We start from the raw sequence: 24883 nt of genomic DNA on the forward strand, positions 1-24883 counted from the left end.
CATTTATCTTAAATGGCTGTTTAAATTGTGAAATTGTATTAGTTCGCTTTTGTATCAAGTAATGGGATTTCATATCAGTTGGGATTTCCCACATCTGAGTGTTGCGTAAGTTGTCAGTTATAGTAAAGTAGACTTTGAACTTTTAACAAACTCCTTCTGTCCAGCTTTCTGATAGAGTTGCCAGCAGTGTGCATTTGTAAATGCAAAAAGCAAAGTGTGCAGTATAGCCCTACATTTTTCTGGAATTCAGGCGATTAATAAGTATGATCTAACTAAATACAGTTAAAAAGATGTGACAAGGCACATGCTGGATGAGCTCACACTGACTTCAGCCAGTTGTCTGTTGTCTGATACATCTGTTTACTAAAGAGGCTAGTAGAGTGATTAGTTCTGCTCCAAATACTATCACATAATACTTAAGTGCCACTGTGTATTCAGAGCCACGCTGTCTCACACACACACACACACACACACACACAATGCACTGTAAACCAAAATACAGTACAGTATGCATACTTACACATGCATGCACTTGCTCTAGTGATGCATGTTTAACCCTGGCATGTATGTATATGTAAGTCCTGCACTGACTGAGCAGCGCTATTACTTCCCCACAATTGTAAGTGCATCATTTCTCAAAGTGCTTCATAGAACATTCAACAGTGCGCCCTACTGAACTCTCTTTTTTTTTGTTTTTCACTGGAGGATTTTCATTCCGACATGATTCAAGAAACAAGACATGAGTGACAAGCGTTTCTTATTCATCACAATGATCACCAACCTCTTGTGTAATCTTATTTATGGAGCGTTCAGCGACGCTTGTTCTGCTGTGGTATTTTTAGCCTGTGGAATTATGCTTCGGCGTTTGGTGCAGATGTTCGAGCCGGCTCTAATATTTTCAGCCTGTATGCGTTTTGACATGGACCGAATGTACCCAGTGACAAATGAAGTGAACTCGAGTGCATTTAGCGTGTATTCACACACTGGATTCTTTTACACACTGCGAGCAGATATGCATGCACACCCACTGTGCTCTTTCTTTAACATTTGAAATTGACTTGAACCAAATAGTCTGAGATAGTCAATGCTTGGCCGTCATTACATCACGCGAGTACAGTCAACCAACCAGAAACCAACTGGTAGTGAAACTCCCCGTAGGCATGACCTCAGTGAAAGTTCTACTCGCATGTCGAAAATATGAACAAGATTAAAAGGGCTTTGACACAGAAAGCTAAATTAATTTTTAAGAGATCTAGAACAAATAATATTACGTGATGAATAAAACTGATTTTAAAATTTCTTGTACACAACTTGAGACTTTATTCTTTTAAACAAGATTTCTTATGTAAGACTGCAAAAGCCCCACCTGACTTATTATTATGCTTTTTACTGAAACCACTGGATCAGCACGTATACTTTACAAAATAGTGTTTAAAGGGAAAATCCAAGCCCTGACTTTTCAATTGTTTTCTTCATGACAGACTGTGAAAGTAAGGTGACTGGAGAGTAATTGTCTTTACTTGTCTCTGGGGGATCCATCTGTTTGATTCCGGTCCTTACGTCGCATCTCAGAACTTGGATCCATTAATCGACAGCCCAAAGGTGCAAGCTGCAAATGAAAATTCTGTGACTTACATTAATTTCATGGCTGAAACTCAACAGTTAATGTAAGTGCTGTTTCTGTCGAGCTTTTGGGCAAATCCAAACAACATAATTCAAAACGACGATCATCAGAATTCTTTTAAAAACATAATTTAAAACTCTGCTCTGGTGCCCTTTGTGTTTTCTGCCCCCTGGTTCCACTGGGCCTTATGTGACATTTACAAAAAAATCAATGGGGTGTTGTGCAGTGGACTGTGTTGTCCAACAGAGACGTAATGCTGTGCTGCAAAGGATGAAATCCAACACTGTAAAGTCTAAAGTGTTTTAGGTCTGCTGCTGATACAAATACAGTGGCACGGTGACATAACTGATCTACAAGCAAGATAACCTATACCTTTAGTAAAATATATTTAATAATTTTCACCCTTTCCTGATAAAACTGAAGGCATTTTTCTTGTTAAACACCTCATGTAGTTTTCCTTTTTGTGACCTGCCCTTGTTACCCCATTCATTCAGATTCATTACTGTGTAAAGGTAAGTTTATCCTGAAGACCAAAGTAATATATCATCTAAAGCAATACTCCTAGCTAAATAAACCTTACCTCCATTTGCATTGTAAGGGTCATGCTAGTTATTGATCCTTGTTTCAGCTTCACCATTTTCATCACAAAGCTTTGACTTACATGCCTCCCAAAGGGCAGCACAGACTTTTTACATTCATGTCTAAATCGTCAGAATAAATGTTAAATGCATATACTTAGGGTTACTTGTATTTATCCATAAAATCAGTTTTTTTCATCAACGAATCAAGTGAAGTAATAGCAAGTAAGTTGTTACATGTAACACACTCTGCCCCATCTTATCTGCAATGTCGACCTATTCGGCAGCATTTATACAGGTAAATCTTTAAACATCTGTTTTATCGATTTACTTTTTTTTATCATTTCTTGTGTATTTATATTCTGTTTTCGTGTGCTATCCTCTGCCAGATCCCATATTTATAATTTTCTGCGCTAGAATCTAGAGGTCTCATCTGATATGATCTTATCTTATTAATGAACACACTTGTAGCTGCACCTGCTGTCCTCTAACCAAATGCTGCTCTCCCCCTGCAGAAAACGTTCATTCTGAAGAGGAATGCGACGTGAGTGCGCGTGTGTACATGTGTGTCTGCACAGCGAGAGAGAGAGAGAGAGAGAGAGAGAGAGAGATAAACAAACAAGGAGAGGAAAAGTCAAGAGGGAGAAATGGTAATGGATACATGAACAAATAGAGCTGAAGCCCTTACATGTCTTTTCCAGATGGAGAGTTTACATTTGCTCTCATATAATGTGTGTTTTGAAGGGATGGGAGCTTCATTGGGAAATTATGACACAGTGGTTGGAGGTTTAACCATGCCGGACAGCTGTGATTGATACAGCTGACTGTGTACTTATTGACCTAACCCTGACATGTATAAAGTGTGTGTGTGTTTGTGTGTCAGGAAATTCTCACCGACCACTTTATCAAGTACACCTGTTTAACTGTGCGTTAACACAGATGTCTAATCAGCCAATCACGTGGCAGCACCTCAATGCCTCTCAAACAGGTTTCTTGAACATGACAATGATCACTGTACACAAATGGCCTCCACAGTCACCAGATCTCAAACCAATAGAGCACCTTTGACATGTGGTGGAACGGAAACTTTGCATCATGGTTGTGCAGCCGACAAATGTGCCACAATTGCCTGATGTTATCATGTCAATATGGACCAAAATGTCTAAGGAAGGTTCCCAGCATGTTGTTGAATCCATGCCACAAATTATTAAGGCAGTACTGCTAGCAAAAGGAGGTCCAACACGGTACTAGCAAGGTATACCTAATAAAGTGGCCAATGAGTGTAGCAAGATCATGCATTATTTTTTGCACTGCATTGATGTGAAAATCAGTATTCCCATCCTGAACAGTGCTGTATAATAGAAAGGGAGCTGTCCGTGGTCCTGAAATGAAAGCTGAATGAAAGCCTCAACGTAGCAGCTCCCTCACCTATTTTTATGTCTTTGTGAGGAAAAGCTTTTATGTAAGCTTTTAATTGATTCCATCATCACACGCCGTTGGCATGTTTCCACATCAGTAAGACCAGCCAGTGTTTGTAAGGAGTGGTTTCATCTCTAGAGGATATAAAGATCCAAATCCCACTAATCAGCTCAAGTACAGTTCAGTCTTTATTATGATTTCAGAGGGTCGTTAATTTGTAGAGGAAAGACTTTATAGTGCATAGTGCAGCACAGATCATCATGACAAATTCAACATTTACCCGCAACCATAAAATAGCAGAATAGCAGTGACTCACTACCTCTGCAGTTAGTGCTGATAGACTATGGATTAAGCAACCTGGTGGCCGACGGGGAGATACATATGATTGCATATGGTAGTATTGTAGCCTAAACCAGATGTGAGAGGACAGGGTTACAATAAATAACATGGTTTAACAAAGTTTTCTTTTGAGATCAGCTGAGAACAACCAACCAAATCAGAGCTTTTAATGGATTAAGAATGGAGACATTATCTTCCTGTGACAGAGCCTGAAAATACATTTATGAAGAATAGTGGCAGAAAAATGTTCACGACTTCAGGAAATAGGCGTGCTAGAGGCTTGAGTGACATTTCTATGTACTGGGCGGATTACTCCCCTGGCATTTTGTTCTCAGAATTGCATTTCATTCAATAAAGAGTTAAAGGTAGAGGTATAAAAAAGCTCAGTTGCCAACAACCTTACCAACTGCTGATTGACAGTTAACAAGCTACAAAAGGACAATAACTTAATCGAACATTTCGTTCACATAGTTCATTTAAAACATGTATTTGTGCCATTGACTCATAACTGCCTCTTTTGTGGAGTAGTTTTTACTCTTACAGAGAAGGTCAAATAAAAGTGTGTGGTGCAATCAAACTAAAAAAGCTATGGTAGCGTCTTCCATTTTGGACTAGGGCTGAAACTATTATTATTTTCATTGTCAGTCTGTCAACTATTTTCTTGATTAATCGATTAGTTGTTTGGTCTATAAAATTAATCAATTATCAAAATAGTTGGCGATAAAGGTAATAGTTGACAACTAATCGATTCATCTTTGCAGCTCTATTTTGGACTTTTGGACAGCTCTCTGTTTCCACAAAGGTCTGCAGCACTGTCAAAATGGCTTGCTATTGGTCAATGGTGCAAAATTGAAATTACTGGATTTTGCCTTAAGAAAACTAAATAACCTTTCTCGCAAACAGAACTCGGCTAAAACGAACACATAGTCAGACTGAAGTGAAGCAAAATGGCAGTTCAATCTGATTATCAGGCTTGCGATCAGGAGCTTGAATGCTTTAGCTTTAGGAATGATGGCTCCTGTCCAAAGTCTTGATGGCCTAGTGCTACTCAAGGAAATCTGAATGTAGTCTTTAAATGGTAAATGGGAGAGCTTTTCGGTTTCAGATGGATGGTTGGAAAAGCAAACAGGAATCATCTGAATAGATGTATCCATTATTCCTTTCAGTTTATCAGTGAATGAGATTGATCTTGAGAATAGTTGTTTTCCAAAGTGCTTCCCGAAGCCTCTGCTGCAGATGAACAAATTTGTGAAGTTCTTGCAGTTTTTTCCGCTCTGCTTTTTTTATTCCATTATGCTTGTTTAGCAAACATCTGCACTCTGCAAGATGTTCAGAGAGCATGCAGAATGGAGCTTAATGTTTAAGTGGTTACATAAAAAGAAAGTGTGTGTGTGTGTATGCTTTTTTTTGTGTGCATGCCTATATGTGTGTATGTGAAATACAGAGAGCATGTTGTCTTCAGATAGTAAAGCAATATAAAGTAAGAGCACTTCCAGGGCAACTTTTTTAACAACATGCACCAATGTTTCATTTATGAACTGCGCAACGTCATGGGAGAAAGACGTGAGTAAGAGAGAGTGAAAAAGCCAACAAATGGAATGGGAGGAGGATTGGACAAGAAGAAGGTCAGGCGATGGCTGGAGTCTTCTTGCTAGGAGCTATGAGAGTGTTGAGTTGGAACATTAATGATCATAATGAGGAAGACTAAGAGGGAAGTAGCTCCATTAGCAAGCAAATTAGGACATTATTAGTGACAAATTAATGCCAAATTGGACAATCCTACTGACAACAGCACAAATCCAGTTAATTCAGCTTTAGATGTAACTGTGATATAGGTCTGCAACTGATGATTATTCCTTAATCTGACGATGATTTTCTCGTTTAATTAATTAATCGTTTATTCATGTCAGAAAAATAGTAAAATGTGTTCATTATGATGTCTCAGAGCCCAAGGTTACGTCTTTGAATTGCTTCTGTTGTGCGACCAAGAGTCCGAAACCCAAAGATATTCAGTTTGCGATCACATGTGACCAAGAAAAGAAGCAAATCCTCACATTTGAGAAGCTGGAAGCAACCAATTGTAAAACGACATTAAATGTGACAGAATACACACACCGACATTTTAAGCACCCATACAGTATGGCTGCCATACGAGTTGATGATGTGTCTCTGCTTGTAGTTTTTCTTCACCTATTAACATCATAATGCTATGATTCACCAAGTATTAATCACACAATGCCAAATGATGTTGCCTGTTTGACACAGATTGCAGCTGACATTTTTATTATTGCACAGTGTGACATGCAATTAACCTCTAAACTGTTATCTCAGTGTTTACGGGGTTTATGTCACTTACATCATGTACGTCATGTGTTTGTTTTATGGTATCTTTAAACCACAACCCGATAAAAACACCCTGTATTCATTTTTAATCCTTTTTTTCCCATTTTCTTTTTGGCTCTTTAAACCAGAACCAGTGTTTTAAATTGAGCTAAGTTTGAAGATGATAAAGTCTTTAAATATGCAAGAGTTACTTCAGGCTAATTGGGAAGTTTTATAGAAAGTTTTTCTGAGATTTGCGTGTTCAGTAGTGTGAAATCACAGCAAGTTGAAAGTTGTCTCTGTGCATCTCATGTCAAGTCCCTAGAGCTGAAATACCTTGGATTGGAATAGATTTTTTTAGCACTTCTTAATCCATTATATCAGTGTATAAATGAAAGACTGGGAATGAACACTTGCAGACTCAGCTGACATGTTGAAATTAATAAAGGAAGAAAAGAGGTGACTCAAACGCTGATGTACATTCATTATGTATATTTCACTGTTCCACCCACCACTTAACCTACATGTCTGAGAGGGGTCCTCAACTCCACCAGCTTGCAGGCCACTCAGCAGCTGAGCTTTTTAAAAGACGGGGGGAAAAGTTCTAGCTTAAATTACCCTAGTTGTTCTGTAGAGTGTAAAGTGGGGAGAATTGGCAGGGGGGGATGCAGGTTTTATGCTACTGGCTTTAGTGAGCATTGTCATAATGTAGGCTAGCTAAAGCATCTTGGGAGAGCTCTTTGCTTTTTGTGCAAATTCAATCAGTCTTGAGGGGTTTTAACAAGACATTAAGAGAGTGTGTGTGTGGGTGGGGGCGGGGGGGTCTATTAAAAAAAGAAAGGTCAAACTAAATTATTTTTACTCCCAGCGGTAATGAGCCGTCAGGCCATTGGCAGACACAGTCCTTTAAATGGCCTATATCCTGAGCCTGGATCTTTAAAATGTCTAAAGTACAATTGAATCAGATCACTCTCTGCTCCTGACTTTGATTTAAAGAGACAGTCAGACAGAGGCTGACTAATGCTACGTTCTGTGGCAGAGTAGAGTACAAAATAGAAATGAGTCAGGTCAAACAAAGAAGTACAGTAGAGAGCCTGGTCTCAGACGGAAAATAAAATTGTTAAAAATGGCCATCACAATCCCCCAGATGTCAAGGTAATGTCTTCAAATGTTTTGTTTTTGTCTGACCAACAGTTTAAACCCCATATATATGTAATATTTAGCCTAACCTGTCCTAACATCACCTAGCATGAACCACCATGAGCTATACCAGACCGAGGAGGGCTCTAGCTGGAAACCTGAGTGCAATAAATTGAGCAACAGTGGTTTTTTTTTAAATTTTATTTGTTAGATGACACGTTACTTCTTCTCTCCACAATTGTCTCAACCAATGTCCACATATCTCCATTTAAAATCAAAACAGCATTGCAATAAACACAAGCGGATCACTTAGATTAGACTATCTATGGCAACAGTAACTGTTTGCTTTGCACTGTGTTAGGATACACAGTGCACCGAACAGATAGCAGCCAAATCTGGCTAGTATTGCTGAAACAATGTGGAATCACAATTCACAGTTTCTAACCTGCTGCTAACACTCCTTCTAAATGGACCAAAGTTGCCATCTGTTACTGCATGTTACAGTAACTGGACATTAATTCGCATACATGAATTATTAATTTGTGACCACAAGACTACAGTTATCATTGGACGTAAAGACCTATTTCTACTGGCTCTTGAGTTCCAGAATTCTCTACGAAAGCCACAACAATGATATTTACTGATGAAATATAATGAATGTCAGAGAAAAGGGGATTTTAATCTACTCTGATGGGCTATTACATACAGTATTAGGCTAATGTGTATGTGGTACTATAGCTATTGCCTTTGCTGAACCCTGTGATGGATTACCTGACTGGACAGCAGCAATCTGAATCAGAGCTGCAGTATAGGAGGAATAAAACCTTTGTTGAGATGCACCCAGAGCTCCGTGTTTGGAGCTGTGCGTTCTTGCTGACTGGAGCATGTGGTGGCTGTGCAGGGGAGGGCTATGCCAGCTGGCTCCACTGCTTTCTGTGATAGGAAGGTCTGACATATGATGCAGCAAAAACCAACCTGACTAACTCCAGTAAACACCATCCTTGCTACTAAATAAGGACGGGCATTTATTTGTGATGTGGCGAAATAAATTTGGGTGGAAAGTTGCAATGATGATCCACTGACTAAAACTATTTTGCTCTCACACGGTGGCTGCAGAGGTTATGCCTTGCAATACCTTACAGTTTTAAACAACCTAATAAACAGAGAGGATCAATATCTGTAATGGCAGTCTATGAGGGACAAGCCATGACAAATCAATTAGGCAGCGGGGGTTTTATGGGTGAAACGAACATCAGGATTCTAATTTAGTCAAAACCCTTGAACTAAAACAAAATATACTGCTCCGTGGATTACTTACAAACAGAGACACTACTGGCACAGGCAGTCTCTCTATAAACTAGCAACCTGTCAAAATATATCCAGTAATCAATTAAAACTAGAATCTATGAAATCTATCAATTACATCCCACAGTTTTAATTGATTCTTCTTCTGTTTTCAAATGAGGCTTTTATATGTAAAGTCCATAGATGTCCCCCCAATGCTGCCATAATGTATCTTGTATTACTACATTTAAAAAAAAAAAAAAGCAATTTTCTTTAAATTGTGCCCCACCTTTTCACTGAAAAATGGTTTTTGTCAGTACATTTTTGTCAAGGAAAGAGAAATTGATGTGAATTTGTTTTATGAAGTTTAGCTTTTGAGCAGTAGTGTGGATGACAGGGAGAATTTGATCCCTAGAGGTAAAGAGAGGGACATGAATTGATCAGTTGGAAAGGTACTTTTTCAAATCAATACAGTGGCCTTTTCAGCAAAGGCAACCCTAAGAACAACACCCTACCGCTTCTTTTGAAGGCATATATATTTGGATTCCTGGTATGTTGACGGGAAATGCGTCAAATGGGGGCGGAACTGGGGAAAAGGCCTAATGTCAAGACAGCGAGTTTGTGCTACATCAGTTGGACAAAAACTCTGCACAGAGATTCTTTAGTCAGTAACCTTGTGAACTTTTAGAAAAATATTGAGGGAGAAAAAGAGAAGCCAGGAAGAAGCCCAGCTAAAGGATAGAGGATACGGTTTTCAATGCTACTTGGAGGGTTTCCCTTTAAACATGCAGCTGTAAAATTTGTGTCAATTATGTGATTTTGTGCTCTAATTCAGAGCAATTTGAGAATGCACACCAAAATCTCGACTTTCTGCTTTCTGCAAGTTAGGGAGGTAATGCTGATAGTGAGCAGCTTTGAGGCAAAGGACCTTGACAATGTCAAATATCCATCCCATATGCCGTATTTAATTTACAAGTGGGCCCTAAAGTGTATTTTCTGCCACTAGGAATGGCAATATCACTCAACTATTTACTGGCAGAACCATTTGCCCTTCTCTGTCTCATTCTGACTTAAAAAAAGACTTGTTTCTCGCTGGAGGAAGACCAAAAGTGAAGAGTGAAATATTAATGCCATCAAGGTGGACTTTAAGAGTCAGTTTCCTCTTAACGCTCCCTGCTGTGTGTCTCCAGCTCTGAGATGGAGTGATGTTTCCATACACGTTGTTGCTCTCTGAAAAGCCTCTTACTCCACATACACACGCCCACATACACACACACACACACACACACACACACACACACACACACACACACACATATACATATACACCCTCTGATTTTCTCTCTCTCTCTCTCTCTCTCTCTCTCTCTCTCTCACACACACAAATACTCATACTCTCTCTCACACATACACATACACACAGCTGGATTTGTTTTCTCTGTGATGAGAGGGATTATGGGATAAAGGAGGCGAGGCCACAGCAGTTTAGTTCAGTTTGGACCAAAGCTGCTCTCAGCAGCAGCAGCAGCAGCAGCAGCACAATGACAAACACAGATAAATGTCTGGCTACACACTGGAGATCTGCACAGCCGTTAACGCCACGGCCTCTGTATATTTTGAGCACAAGAGCGTCTGATTGTGATTCTGAAGTGGCGGTGGATCTGTTTTTCTTTCGGATGACTGAAGATCAGCAGAAACACAAGCGGCAACAGAATCGAGATGAGTTCAACTCAAAAGCCCTAGAGTGTTGAAGTGGATCTATTGCCTGTTTTTGTAATGGTTTTTTTGCACTTGGTTTTAATGGAAGAAAGGAAGATATGTGTATTTCTTGAGACAACTGATGTATCATTTAGTAAGCTTTTTAGCTTCTACATGACAGCTGATCAGCAGGATGACTGAAAGGGTCTGATAGGGAACTTTTCATCTAAGGCCAATTTTCTTTTTCACACACTGCAAGCTGTGACGTGACTGACTGATGTATTCAACCCATCAACAGCACAATATGGGACTCGATCAGCTGGAGTCTTACGGTGATGACGTCCTTGTCTAGTACGCATTTTCTTCTATTTTAAGAATTTGTATTGACTGCAGAGCATATGACTGATCAATTTGGGGCCTTTGCTTTCAATGGGATATATCCCAGAGCTGAAACTGTGACGTGTGAGGGCTCTCTGCTGTAAAGCACACAGTAGAGAATATGCTGCGTAAGAGAATATCGGCCTGAATCTTGGCACTGAAATGCCATCAATCTATTCATTGTTACTGTAGCTATGCATCAGCTTGCTATCATGGATATGAGGTCAGGACAATAAACTCCTCCTCGAGGTTTATGGCTGTGTGGGAGGAAGTGTTCTCCAAAATAAATCAAATATGGGTATGAAGTGCATACTGTAGATGCTTGAATTCTGTGGCATTTCTCCGGGATTGATGATCTTTTATTGCATTTGTGATTATTTCATTGGAGAGTTTTACGATCTGTGCATGATTAGACACTATAGCATGTGGGGCTTAACTCGGTGACTCAGGAGGGTGGTCTGTTCAATTCTCATTATAGCACCACCATGGGATCTCTTCACCACATTGGAGCTCCCGCTGTCTCTCCACCATCTCCTGAAACCCTCAGTGACATTATTTGAGTAATCTGCGTTAACTGAATCAGCTGTCACATCAGTGCGTGCGTATACTTTTGCAGAGCAAATACATCAGTGCATGCCCGTACATGCAGCCATTGATCGCCTATCGACGGACCCGATGAGCCTTTATTTGACTGCGGTCGATTGCACTAAGCAGTGCTATCTCGCACTACAAGCCACTCACGGAGACACAAGAAGTCACATTAATTGGGCGGAGAGGGATCTAACCAGAGCTGTATGCCCATTTCCATTATAAATTCACCTTTTGATGCTTCTCTTAAATGATTTCACGCTTGAAATAAGTAAATGCATGTGCTGTGATGTTTATGTATGAGTTCTGTTCTCTGTGGATCATCTCGCTGCATAAAAGCCTTCTAATCAATCTAAAGATTGCAGCTATTTAAAGTCGAAACCGGAAGTTTCATTTAAATGTTGTTAAATGTTGGAGTAAGGTACTTTTGTGTGTTCTCAAAAATGACCATCTCACCAGGTTCACTCTGCTATGATTCAAGATACTGGTCTTTGTTTGTCTATATATTTTCTAAAACAAAACAAATACTAAGTAGGAAGCGGTTTTACTTCACTGCTCAGAAAGTGTATTTGAGATTGAAACTGAGACAGAATCCCATACTTTAATTATCTTCCACACCACACTGACAAAAACATGATACATGACGATCAAATGCTGATTTTCCCTGTTCTTTTTGTCCTTTTTGTTTCAGCCATAAGAACAAAATGTCAGGCTGGCCGCCCCCTTGCCCAGGCTCCTGGGGTGAACTGCAGGGGCCTCCATACAGCTGGGACAGCATGAACTGCACCAGGGAGGGACGGGACTTCCTCACCAAGTATGTCCAGTATGATCATAAACACCAGCATGCAGGGATGATGCACAATCATCATTATAGAGTCCCCACAGTTGCATAATTGCATTATGAAGTTCCACTGGAGAAGCAGTGGTAGTGCAGGGTTCAAAAGTTGTTTTAGCTGACTAACGTTGCATTGTTTTGAATTTTTCGTTAAACCTGCCTATTCCCAAAATTATTACTCTAGTTTAATCACGAATGTACTTTAATGAGCCAGTGTTATGGATGTTGTTTCACCTTCCCCTTCCTCTTTACATGCACAAAAAGTAGCCATTGTTCAGGTCATTTGGCATTCCACGTGTGCGTTCAGTGTCAGTTGTCTGTGTTAATTTGTTATGCAGGAAGAAACTTTCAGCCAAATCCTCAAGTTGGGCCGACATTGATGGTTTGGCATACAGAACATTCTGCACAATAAATCCAGAATACACGTAAACACTGTGGAGCAGGCTCAGTGTGAGGCAGACGTGTCTGATTTTGAAAAGCTGCGATCCAATTAACTTGCATTGACATGATGTTTTTGATGCACAAATTGCTTTATGCGGTGGTAAAACTAGACTAGGAATGAATTGACTGTGGATGGTTTCTTTCTCCACTTATACTCATCATTTTTCCACTAGTTACCTTTCCTCCTCTTCTACTTTTCCACTTTGCCACTTGTTATCTTGTTTTCTTTCTTCTCCATCTTGTCTTGCACTTCAACTTCTCGCTGATCCTTTTCCTCTGATCTTTTTGAAATGTTCATCCCTCTTTATATCTCCTCTCTTCATCTATTTTCTATCTATTCTCTTCTCTTTATCCCTATATGGCCTCCTCCTGTGTTCTCCTTTTTCCCTTTGACCTTTCCTTTACCTCTGTCCTCTTCGCTTTGACCCCTTGGCATCAATTCCCTTACCTTGGTCTCTTTGCTTTCCCAACGCTGGCTTCAGTGGACAAATGTAATACTGATAAAGTAAAACATTCAACACACACTACGATTATTTTCAATACTCCTCCCAATATCTTCTGTTCTTTTTTCCATTTTCTCTCCTGCCCTTTTTTACGATACTGCATATCCTCCGATCCTTTCTCTATACATACGCTATTTGTATCTTATTTCCTCTCCTCCTTTCATTTCCTTTTTCTTCGTTTTATCTCTCGTCTTGTCTGCCCCTTTTCTCCTCTTTCTGCCACTCCCCCATTCAATTCTCCCCCTTCTCATCATCGTGATGGGGGAGTCAAATATGACAGGGGAGACAGCTCTGGTTATGTGGCTTTGTTCCCAGAGAAAAGCTGTTGGCTTTAGAAGAGGTGACGCAGATTAAGTATCACAATTGGATTTGTGCGAGACAGAGAAAGAAAGAGAAAAGGGAGTGAGAGTGAGGAAAGGCAATAGTTGATTTAACTATATTGGACAGATAATTCCTCTAACCTTACCTAACATGGTCCAGCAGGTTTTTCAGGTTCTTCACTCAAGTGTCAGTGTATTTATTTTTTGCACAGGCAGTGTATACAATTTAAAGGTTTTGCAGTAGATTTAAATGGATAAATGATTTCACAGTGTAATCATATGCCTGCCTTTGTGGATGCTCACAAACGTAGATAGTTGCAAGCTTACCAGAGTGTATGCTTTATAAACACCGCCAACTGCTCTGGTGCAGTATTCCCCACTCACACCTAATATTGGTCCCTTTTTCATTGGTGTTACATTGCCTCAGATGGATGTACAGGTGGGCAATATGGATAAAATGATCTAACATAAATTATGACGTTCGTATTTCAAGATATTGTACATTTCTAGAATTTCCACTGAGCAACTGTCAATAGATAAAATACCAGGCAGGAGTATCTTTTTTACATTAAATTAAATTCATTTAGCAGGTGCTTTTATCCTAAGTGACTTTCAATAAGTGCATTCACCCTCCTAAGGAACACATTACTACACTAAGTATATATCATCTTAATAAACAAGTATGTGCTTGTTTAGGATGCACTAAGTGCTTAGTATGATATATATTTAGGGCTGGGTAGCGAATTTGATACTTTTTATGCACTGACCAAATTGCCTCCTTTGTATCGAGTATCGAAAAATGCCTAGTCATTCAATACCACATTTCAATACCTAAATACCTAAGTAAATCCCTGAGTAAATCTCATCAGCGTCAGTGAGCCAATAAGCATGCAGCATGCTTCTACCAAGATCTAATTGTTAAGGCTGTGGCTAAGACCCGGAACACAGAGGATCACGACACGGACACCGAGAGGAAGATTTAAGTGTCTTTAATGAATGGTCACAAGAAAAAAAAAGCAACGAAGGCAGGGACAGCTTGCAGCGCTGGTGGTGGGGACAGGATAGCAGCGGGCGAAGCAGAGTGTAGTGTGTCCAAAACATTCACAGGGATCCCAGCTGAGGGTGGCACTGCAGAAAGGCGAGGAGCTGGTAGAACAGCGGCAAACGGCAAACAGGTGTAGTAGTGTCGGTCTGAATGAAGAGAGGAGAAACAGATGAGTGCGGAGCACGAGGAACAAAAAGGAAGGCAAAAAACTTAAAGGAGTCACAACGTAGTTCAACAACAGAGAGCCAAGTTACCACTTTGGTAATCGTAACGATCTGGCGCCGAATGCAGGTTCCAACCGGGCTAAATACTGCAGCCGTGATTAGGAGAATCAGCAACAGCTGGGCAGATGAGATGGAAGAACCGCCAGCAGCAGTGCAGGTAGGTAGATCGCCCGGCCACGCCCCTTGACCTACATTCCACCGCTCCAGCAAAACAGACAGAGAGGGAAAAGGGGAGAGAGAAACAGACACAAACACCCCAAGGACAGCTGCCCCACGACACTAATAATGCTGGTGGTTGGATGTCTAACGTTACTCCTCGTAGAGGCACGCAGGAAAAACTCAACGTTACGCACAGAGACGGGGCTCACGTAGTAGGAGCTGAAAAATAAATACAAAAGTCATCATACAGGAACCAGTATCGGAGTCACAGTATTGGTATTGGTAGTGGTGTCGAACATTTTTGAAAGATACCCAGCTCTACTCATACTATGAAAATGTGGTTCCTTAGTGAGGAAGGCGCAAATTCCAGTTGTTTTCACCACTGCATCCCTTCCCCTGAAGGACCACAAGTTGTTCTTTAGGTGGTTTCTTGACATCCGCTCTGAGATGTATACCTGACAATGATGCATACTTCTGCCTAAGTGCCTAACCTGAACAAAGTAAAGTACCTGAAAAATCAAAGTCACATTGATATAAAAATCAAAAAACATTGTCATGAATCAGTTCTTATCATGAATTTGTAAGAGAAAGAAAGTCAGTTTGTCAGTAGAAATAAAATACAAAAACCTGGCCAAAATAGTATAGTCTCACTGTACATATCTTAATATCAAACCAGCCCTTCTCATACGCACAGTTAAAGTATGTGGTGCCAGGTGGCTAAGACCAGGTTAGCTAGGTCAATTGAGCTTGTTATGTAACTGTGACATGCTACTCTTTGACCTGGACTGTATTACATCTTTTTTGACTCATGGTAGTTGTCCATTAAAGTCCTTTGAAACTTACTTGTAAAATTGATATTGATAATAGGTATTCCTAGTATAAATCGACAACGTTTCATTTATGGGATAGTTCCGGTGTCACCGGAAGTTCCGCCAGATGTCCTTCATTTTCAGCCAGATGTCCGTTACCTTCCGCTTTCTTTGTGTTGGCGTTCTAAACTCCTGTCGATTTCTGACGACTATAGTTAACTGCTCCTCAGATCTCTGCAGGGTAAATCCAGACAGCTAGCTAGACTATCTGTCCAATCTGAGTTTTCTGTTGCACGACTAAAACAACTTTGGAACGTACACATGTTCCACCAAAACAAGTTCCTTCCTGAGGCTATTTTGATGAGGCACCGTTGCTGCATCCAGCGCTTAGCGCCGCCCAAGACGATTGTGATTGTGATTGGTTTAAATAAATGGCAATAAACCTGTGCACGTTTTTCTCCCGTCCCAGAATGTTGTGTGGATGGGCCAGACCTTCCTCCACAGCGCTGTGGAGATAGGTCTGGCAATGTGAGAATGTTATTCCCAACTTTTTCTAACTGATTATTATTCCACTAATATTTGTCAGTACCTGGCTACTAAAATATAGTGCATGGCTATGCATGCTTTTCCCATTCTTCCATGACTAGCAGCAACACCAGGATTTGGCCTTTTGTCTTTAGCTTTCCACTGACCCCCCTGACATCCTAGCTCTGCCCTCCCGTGGGATTAAACCCCACTGACCCTGACAGGGAAGATGAGGCCACATCACAGATTGGAACATGCTTCATTACAGACAGATTTAGTTTGAGAGTTCTGCGCCGTATGTACAATGCAAAGCGCAAGAGGGAAAGAAGGTGGCGGAGATTAAAACTGATCCGGATTGGAGATAAAGTTGCATCCCGGATGGTTGGAACATGCTTCATCATAAGGGCAGATTTAGGCAAAGCAGCAGGTTTATATATTGTAATAACTAGATAAATATCCATAGGTAAAGCCACATTGGTCATGCAAAATGTGAAAACAATATTTCCTATATTCTAAAAAGTTAGTGTAGTTGCAAACAATTAAAACATGTGACAAATGTGATGTGAAGGTTAGGATGGATGATATGCTCTCTGCTGTATGGACAGTAAAGGCAGACAAAAGATGGAATGGATGTTGGCTGAGTAACAATGGACACCATGTACTGGAACCTAATGTGCAGGAAGCAATGGCTGCCAAGGGAGCTTTTTAAACTGTGAAAGAGGGAGGGAGGTAGAAATAGATAGAGAGAGAAAATGAGTGAACACCACTGAAAGCATATATCATGTCTTAATTAACAGGCAAACTGCATTCTCAGTGTCCCAGTTGAGACAGGCATCTGAGGTTCAGCAAGCAGGGAGGTTTAATTAAATATGGCACATTTACATTTAAGTGGTGCTCTCATGAGTGACTTGCAGTGAGTCACAGAAAAGGACAATGTGATATTTCACCAATGTTAACCCACATTAAAGTTGCAGTAAATGTTGGTTTAGTCTCTCCGAAAGAGCAAAGACTTTTCTCTAGACACACTATGTCGCATCATTCAACATACATACAGGTAAAATCAACATGAAAAGCTGCAGGGAAAAATAAATAAATAAATAGTCATTTCTAAAGAGCAAAATGCAACACAGTCACTTTTGCTCAGCTGGAAACGTTCCTGATCTGGCCATGCATCATTATTAATATCACTTTATCCACCGTAGCGTAAAACTGAAAAACCAAGAGCCTCGGGTCTTTGTGAATCACAACCACATAGATATGTATATGATTGTTGAAACAAAGTTGTAATTATGCACTTGATGGCTACATACATGATATTGTGCAGACATTTTGGACCTTTACACATAAATACTTGTGACTTGGTTAAATGATCAGTACACTTTTATTTGGAATAGTCTGCAGACTTGTAAGTGGATAATACGAGGCAAATTGGTTCCAGATTGCAGATCGGAGACATTTTATGAATGCAGGACTGTGCTCTATTTTTATAAGTGGCTCTTAAGCATAAAATGTTGTGCTAATGACCAAACCTGAGCCAAGGCTCTGACAGCTGATCCGATGGCTCAAATCGTTCATTCAAAGTTTAATGTTTTCTTGCAGAGCTAAAACTAATTTCGAGTGTAGGAATGAATGATTTGATTGCATTTTAATGTGCACTAAGAGACCCTCCTTTAACAAGCAGGACAGGTTTGATCCGGGTAACAGTTATTGAGCCCATTATCGGCTACACATCTTCTTGAAGAGAAACTTATTTGCTGACTCATTTTACATCACTCTGGATAAGTGGGTCAGCAAACTGGCCAACTGTAAGTGAATCAAAGTCAAAGTGAATTGTACGATGTCATGTTTCCTTTATTTCTTTTACCACATAAAGATTTTGGTTGAATGTCTCTCAGTCACCATGTTCCTCCTCTCCTTTATTTTCCAGCCATGTGTCCCAGAGCAGTTCCCTGGAGGAGGTTCACCTGGACGGGGTCCCCCCCGCCCCTCGCCTGGTAGAGATGAGACGGGACCCAGTCCTGGGCTTTGGTTTTGTGGCAGGCAGTGAGAAACCAGTGGTGGTCCGCTCTGTCACACCAGGTAGGCGTTAGGCTCTGCTGGCTATAACAGGGTCTTTTCTACCACAAGGAGTCGCCAAAGTCAGAAATGGTCAAATCCAACACATTGGGTCTTCTAAATCATATATTTAATAGAATGAACCGGCAATACTGAAACATTAAATAAAAAAAACTGTAACAAAACAAAGTAGGAAAACAAGCCCTGATACATCCAGGTATGCATGTTAAAATATTGCATTGAGCTACTTCATTAGTTCCTCCTTACTGTTTGCAGAATCTGTGCAAATGGTTGCTATAATGGTTGCTTAAGTCAAGTCAATTCTGCAATATGTGCCAGACATACAGAGCAATTGAAAATACTCCGACCCACGGTTTAAAAGGAAACCATGCAGACGGTTGACTTCTCCAGACTATGATTGCACAAGAAAGTACTATTGACCCCACAAATCAAAGAAAATAAACAAAATAATTATTATTTTTAATGGAAGTATTGTTTATTTTGGTTGATTGGCTGATTGCCAAATGACTGCCAAACCACTGCTTACAGAGTCCTATCAGCTGTCAGCTCCAGTGGCTGCACAGACACACACAGTGATTAGGCAACTCAATAATCAATCGGCGCTGAATTCCAAGCAGACAGTTGAACTAATGAATATTCTATTTAGAGTTGTTTGCCAAGGAAAGGAATATGTGTGCTTGAGGACACAGCAGTTTATCAAACACCTATTGCATGTGTCAGGAGACGGACACACTCAAATTACTTGTAAGCTGACACATTTATATGCACAATGTGTGTCAACTATGGCTTGTTTGCATGTGTTTGTGTGCGTGTAGGTGGTCCATCAGAGGGTAGGCTGTTGCCTGGCGATGAGATTATCATGATCAACGATGAACCCGTCAGCTCAGCTCCTAGAGAGCGAGTCATCGACCTCGTCAGGTGAATACAAAAAACGTGGGGACACTGTGGTCTGTGTCAGTGTTCAGTTCAGGTTAATCAGGTGGTGGATTTTGTAAACCCAAACCCTGTACTTAAGGTTATCGATAACCTAAATTTAAAGGGCCAGTTCACTCGTATTATGAAAAAGACATTGTTCTGCTTAGCTCTAGTGGTATTCAGCCATGCACATAGTTTTATCTGTCCAAATTCTGAGATATCCTCTCTCTGGTGAGTGGAATTCATTTGTGGTGCTCAAAGCACTAAACAACGCATTATCTGCATGAGAGTGAGAATAATTTGGGGGAAATGACTCTTTGAAATCTGTCAAAAGCTATAAAATCCAATGCCTGATGCACATACATGTACAGTTTTAAAACATAAATTGCTTAATATTCCAACCCACATCCTGCAATATTGAATTTTGTCATTACAAATAATGTAAACCAGTTTGAAACATTTAAAGATCCCATATGATGCTCAATTTCAGGTTTATATTTGTATTTTGGGTTTCTACTAGAACATGTTTACATGCCTTAATGTTCAAAAAACACATTATTCACGCTCTGTCTGAATGGCTCCGTTTTAGCGCCTGTCTCTTTAAGTCCCCTTCCCGAAAAAGCCCAGTCTGCTCTGATTGGTCAGGGTTTACGGGTCTTCACCATCTACACTGTTATTGCAGCTGAGGAATGACTACAACGGCACTGAAACAACACTTTCTATTTATATGTAGAATAGTTGTGACATCACAACCTTATGGAAATCCTGACGGCTCGTTCAAAGGCGCCGTTTCTGAATACGGGCTGTGTGCATTTCTCTGTGGATTGAGCGTTTTGATACTTTCAGAGTATTTACGTAGCACCTCGACCTGCTTTATAATAAAAAAAACAATATGGGATCTTTAAAATGGCAGGTCTAATACTGGTCATATCACAAAAACAGTAACAGTGAAACAAAGTCATTATCATTAATTTGTTTTGAAAATGTCATCTTTAATTTCACAAAAAACTCTAATGAAGTGCTTGCCAAGTATTAGTAATGCTCTACTCATTTGCTCATCACACAAGCGTAGTCATCATCACATAACATTCAGACAAATAAATATTCAGAATTAATAAGAAAGCAAGCGCTTGTTTTTATTTCGATGCGCTCAGTTTAGCACGACTGAAGTCTTATTTTTTGATTCACCAGAAATACTGTTACATTTTTAAAATGGGAAAATAATGAGTGCATGTGTAGTTATGTGGAAGTGGTGATTGCCACAGGCGTCTCATTCCATTTCAGTCAAGCTAATCAAGTTCCTTTTCGCTTATCTGCCATTGTTGTTCGCTGTGATTGTTGTTTTGTGATGATTTTGTTGACTCTGTGATTTGCGGTCTTCTCGCTTTAGGAGCTGCAAAGAATCCATCATGTTGACTGTTGTCCAACCGTTTCCCGTGAGTAGATCAGCTCTTGCAAAATGCACCACAGGGTTTGTACTGTATATATCAGATACGTTAATCAAAATGGGCTTAAATGAAATCCAAGAAAAGGATTATGTGTATGTGTTGTTGCTCTGAATACAATGTTTTGTTTCCATTTGCCATATTTGCTCTCTTTATCTAGGCTTATAAACCACTTTCCCTAACACATTCATTCACTATACAGGTTACTACAGGTTGCATTTTTTTAAATGGATACTTTTGCCACAATAATGATACCTTTATATGATTATCAGAAACAAAACCATGATCATGATGACTCTGTATTCTTTATTCCGTGCTAGGGATGTTGCAGCATTTCTCTGAATTCTCTTAACCGTATTCGGAAAAAATAAGTTCAACTCCATGAATTTCATTGTCCACCCTTATTTTGGGAGGTATAGATTTGTGGCTTGTACCTGCAACTTTCTCAAAGTTTAGGCAGGCCTTGATTCCCTTCCAAGCCTGTTAAACTCTGTCCTGCATTTAAAGGATAAGGGTGGTGATATTCTATAGTTTTCATATTGTCCCTAAATTCCATGAAAAGAGCCTGTTGCTTTAAAGGGGATTAAATGATAATCTTGTATTCCTCCAACTAAATGCATTCATCCTCCTCCCTTAAGGTTGTGTGGTGTTGCACCACGGTTGTGTTTCTTGTAAAATTGCACGTTGAAAATGTTTGCACTTTCCCAATTTCAAGAAATTAGTGGTTATTGTGTTGATGTTTCATCCATTTTTCCAATGTTATAGCTAATGTGCTGGAAACCAGTTTTTTCCACACTTCATTTGTGCTTGTGTTTATGCTTCTCTTTATCTCTCTCCCTCCATCTGTCTGTCTCTTTCTTCCTCTTTCCCTCCTCTCTCTCTCTCTCTCTCTCCCTCTCTTTGGACGGTTGCCTCTTAGTCCCCTAAATCAGCGTTCATCAGTGCAGCCAAAAAAGCCATGCTCAAGTCCAATCCGGTCAAAGTGCGCTTTGCAGAGGAGGTCATTATAAACGGCCAGGTTCCAGTCAGTTCTACCACACACACACACACACACACACACATATATGTACTCACACACTTATGTTTGACCTATATAAGCAATGCCAGATGGTTAACACATAAGACGGACAGTTGAGTGAATGCCAGATAAGATAAGACAATCACAAAAATGTGTTATGACATGACACTTTTATGAAATCTGTTCACGTATTAAACCTCACCTGTCTTCTGTTAAAGGGACCTCAAATGCAAAGGATGAAAAGACTGATAATATTCCTCCTTTGCAGAACCCGGTGAAGGACAACTCTCTTCTGTTCATGCCAAATGTCCTGAAGGTCTACCTGGAGAACGGGCAGACAAAGTCTTTTCGCTTCGACAGCAGTACCTCTATCAAGGTGTGTGTGTGTGTGTGTGTGTGTGTGTGTGTGTGTGTGTGTGTGTGTGTGTGTGTGTGTGTGTGTGTGTGTGTGTGTGTGTGTGTTCCAGCCCTTAAGCAAAATTAGCAGTCTCTGCAGCATGTATAATTTTAAAGGGAGAAATTCATTTAGAGTGCAAATTAGTGTGTCTTGGTGCACACACACAGACCGTTAAATTCAGTCACTGTATGGGTTCCATTTGTTTGAGCATCTCATTTATTTAGGCAAGGTGGCAAAGAGCATATTCAAATTTCTTGACTTGTAGATTCAGTTTTGATCCACTGTGGCTCCCAGCGTGTAGTTGAAGCAAAAGAGCTGAGTCACTCCTTTTCTCAGCTTCACTGTGAATGCTGTTATCTTAACAAGGCTTTTAGTTTAATATTGATTTACAAAATCTATTTAGGTCATTAGAACCTTTACTCTGACATACAATGACCTGTATTAGAATGCAATGCTTATATTAAATATATGCTATCATCATCATTTTGTTCATAACGTTCATTTGAATCCCACACCAGTGGGATTTAAAGTTTATTTTTATTGTCATTGTCAAATTATCGAACTTGCGAATTAGAGGCTATTTTAGTTATGCTACTAAGCTAGCAAGCTCAGCTACTTAGCTATTGCAATAGTTATCCAATGTGAGCTGGTAAGCTAATGTTAGCTAGCTAATTTGGCTATAGTAGCAGATACAAATGACTGATAAGATGTGGTTCACAGTAAATGCATACCTAACAAAAGTAACTAATAAGGAAGAAGGATCCTGATAAATTGACATAGGGAATTAATTTTTTTTTTTTTACTCACTTGTGGAAAATTGTCGGGAATTCTAAACAGTTACACTAAGAAAAGAAAATGTTCTACTATGTATTCTACCTCTGCTTTAAAAACGTATGAAATAAGTGATCAGGCCTGTTGGCAGAAAAACACAGTCTTACGTCATCATATTTTGACCTTGTTCTATCATGTTTTACAGCTGAGAAATTATTGTCTGAATAAAAGACATGTCCAGAGTTTCAATGGTTGTCTCCACTCCACCCACCGTCTTTCACATTTCCACATTTTCATCTTTTGAGATTTCTTTTCAAAGTTAATGTTTTGTTAGTCCATGAAGAATGCAAATGTCAAGCACAAAATCTAGATAGATTAACTTTGCAAATAGGACATGCATAGTGCCATTATGTATTACAAATAATTTCCCCCACTTTTTACTAAACTGTGTTTTCAGACTGGAACAATGACAAAATAAGGAATACTAGTGGTGCACATATTGCATCATTTCATGTTAGTACAAAACAAAAAAGTACATTGATTTCTTGTATACTACAGTAACTGCAAACATCAACATAATATGATAATACATGCATACATAACTATTAAGCAACTACTCTAACTAAATGTTTATGCGGTGTATTTACTTCAGGATGTGATCCTGACCCTGCAAGAGAAGCTGTCAATCAAATGCATCGAGCACTTCTCCCTGGTGTTGGAGCACAGGACGGAAGGCTCTGGAAGCAAACTGCTTCTCCTGCATGAACGGGAGATGCTTACTCAGGTACGAGATGTTTCCTCTTCCATCATTTTCTTTGTCTTCTTTGAGTCTGACACACATACACACACACACACACACACACACACACACACACACACACACACACACACACACACACACACACACACACACACACACACACACACACACACACACACACACACACACACACACACACATTCCTGCTCAGTATTCATGCAGCATTTGAACCCTAGTGTCATTTATCAGCACTGGCACAGCAAGGGCGACAGCTCACATTACACCTACCCTCCCACACACACACACACACACACACACACTCATCCACAGTGCCCGCTACATTCTAATGAGGTTGCTGGATCACAAGAGGACACTTTTAATATTCATACCACACAGTTCAGATGTGAAGTTCTGCACATGGCACACACACACTGGCAGTGTGACACGCTTGATAAAACATATACACTATAACACTATACTGTAATACAGCTGAGTGTCAATTTTGGTGTATGGGAGAAAGCTGGTAGTCCTTGAAATAGAAAATAAACCCCCTCACCCTCTATACACATGCTCATTAAATGGTTTATAACATGTAATCAACATTTAAAAGATGACGCTGGTCTTGTGGTTTTCTTGAATAAGAAATTGAATCAAATGCACGGACAACTACCGCAAGCACGTCTGTTTTTTCAGGGTTACTGCTGCTGAATTACACAACCATGTGTTTACGTTGTAAAGTGGTTTGAATAGCGGCATGATTATTAATGCTGCTGCTAGTGCTACAACTGCTTTTACAGTCACCAGCGTTGGAATGTAACTAAATACATTTACCGAAGAACTATGCTAAAGTGTAACTTTGAGGTACTTGTACTTTAGTATTTCCATTTTACGCTGGTTTGCACTTCTACAACAATACATTTCTGAGGCAAATATTGTACTTTTTACTCCACTGTATTTGTTTGACAGCTATTGTTACTAGTTACTCTGCAGATTGTACATAGCTATAATGATTTCATGGAATATGATGCTTTAGTAATAATTAATCACAATAAAATAAAATATGATAACATAACACTGACAGGAGCCATTCCGCTGCATAATGAATACTTTTTATCCTTAATTATATGTTGCTGATAATACATTCAACTTAAAGCTGCAGTGGCCAAAAATAAATTGCGTACCACAGCTTTGAGCAAGTCATTTGGAATGCAGGTAATGGATTATTTTTTCATCATAGTATTGCTCAATCAATTTTGTATTGCACTTCTAT

The 24883-nt window shown here is 39.8% G+C and overlaps 1 protein-coding gene across 1 annotated transcript in view; it reads left to right on the plus strand.

The window, feature by feature from the left end:
• The window catches only part of LOC144513080 (FERM and PDZ domain-containing protein 4-like), a 67689-nt gene that overhangs the window by 32409 nt on the left and 10397 nt on the right, over positions 1–24883 (plus strand). The window contains exons 2-8 of the mRNA XM_078244155.1: positions 12062–12184; positions 18159–18310; positions 19123–19225; positions 20613–20658; positions 21587–21691; positions 21954–22061; positions 23506–23637. Coding sequence (XP_078100281.1) covers positions 12062–12184; positions 18159–18310; positions 19123–19225; positions 20613–20658; positions 21587–21691; positions 21954–22061; positions 23506–23637 — 769 coding nt within the window. The remainder of the gene's footprint in view (positions 1–12061; positions 12185–18158; positions 18311–19122; positions 19226–20612; positions 20659–21586; positions 21692–21953; positions 22062–23505; positions 23638–24883) is intronic.

This window comes from Sander vitreus, chromosome 24 (assembly GCF_031162955.1).
Source record: "Sander vitreus isolate 19-12246 chromosome 24, sanVit1, whole genome shotgun sequence".
NCBI classification, from domain to species: Eukaryota; Metazoa; Chordata; class Actinopteri; order Perciformes; family Percidae; genus Sander; species Sander vitreus.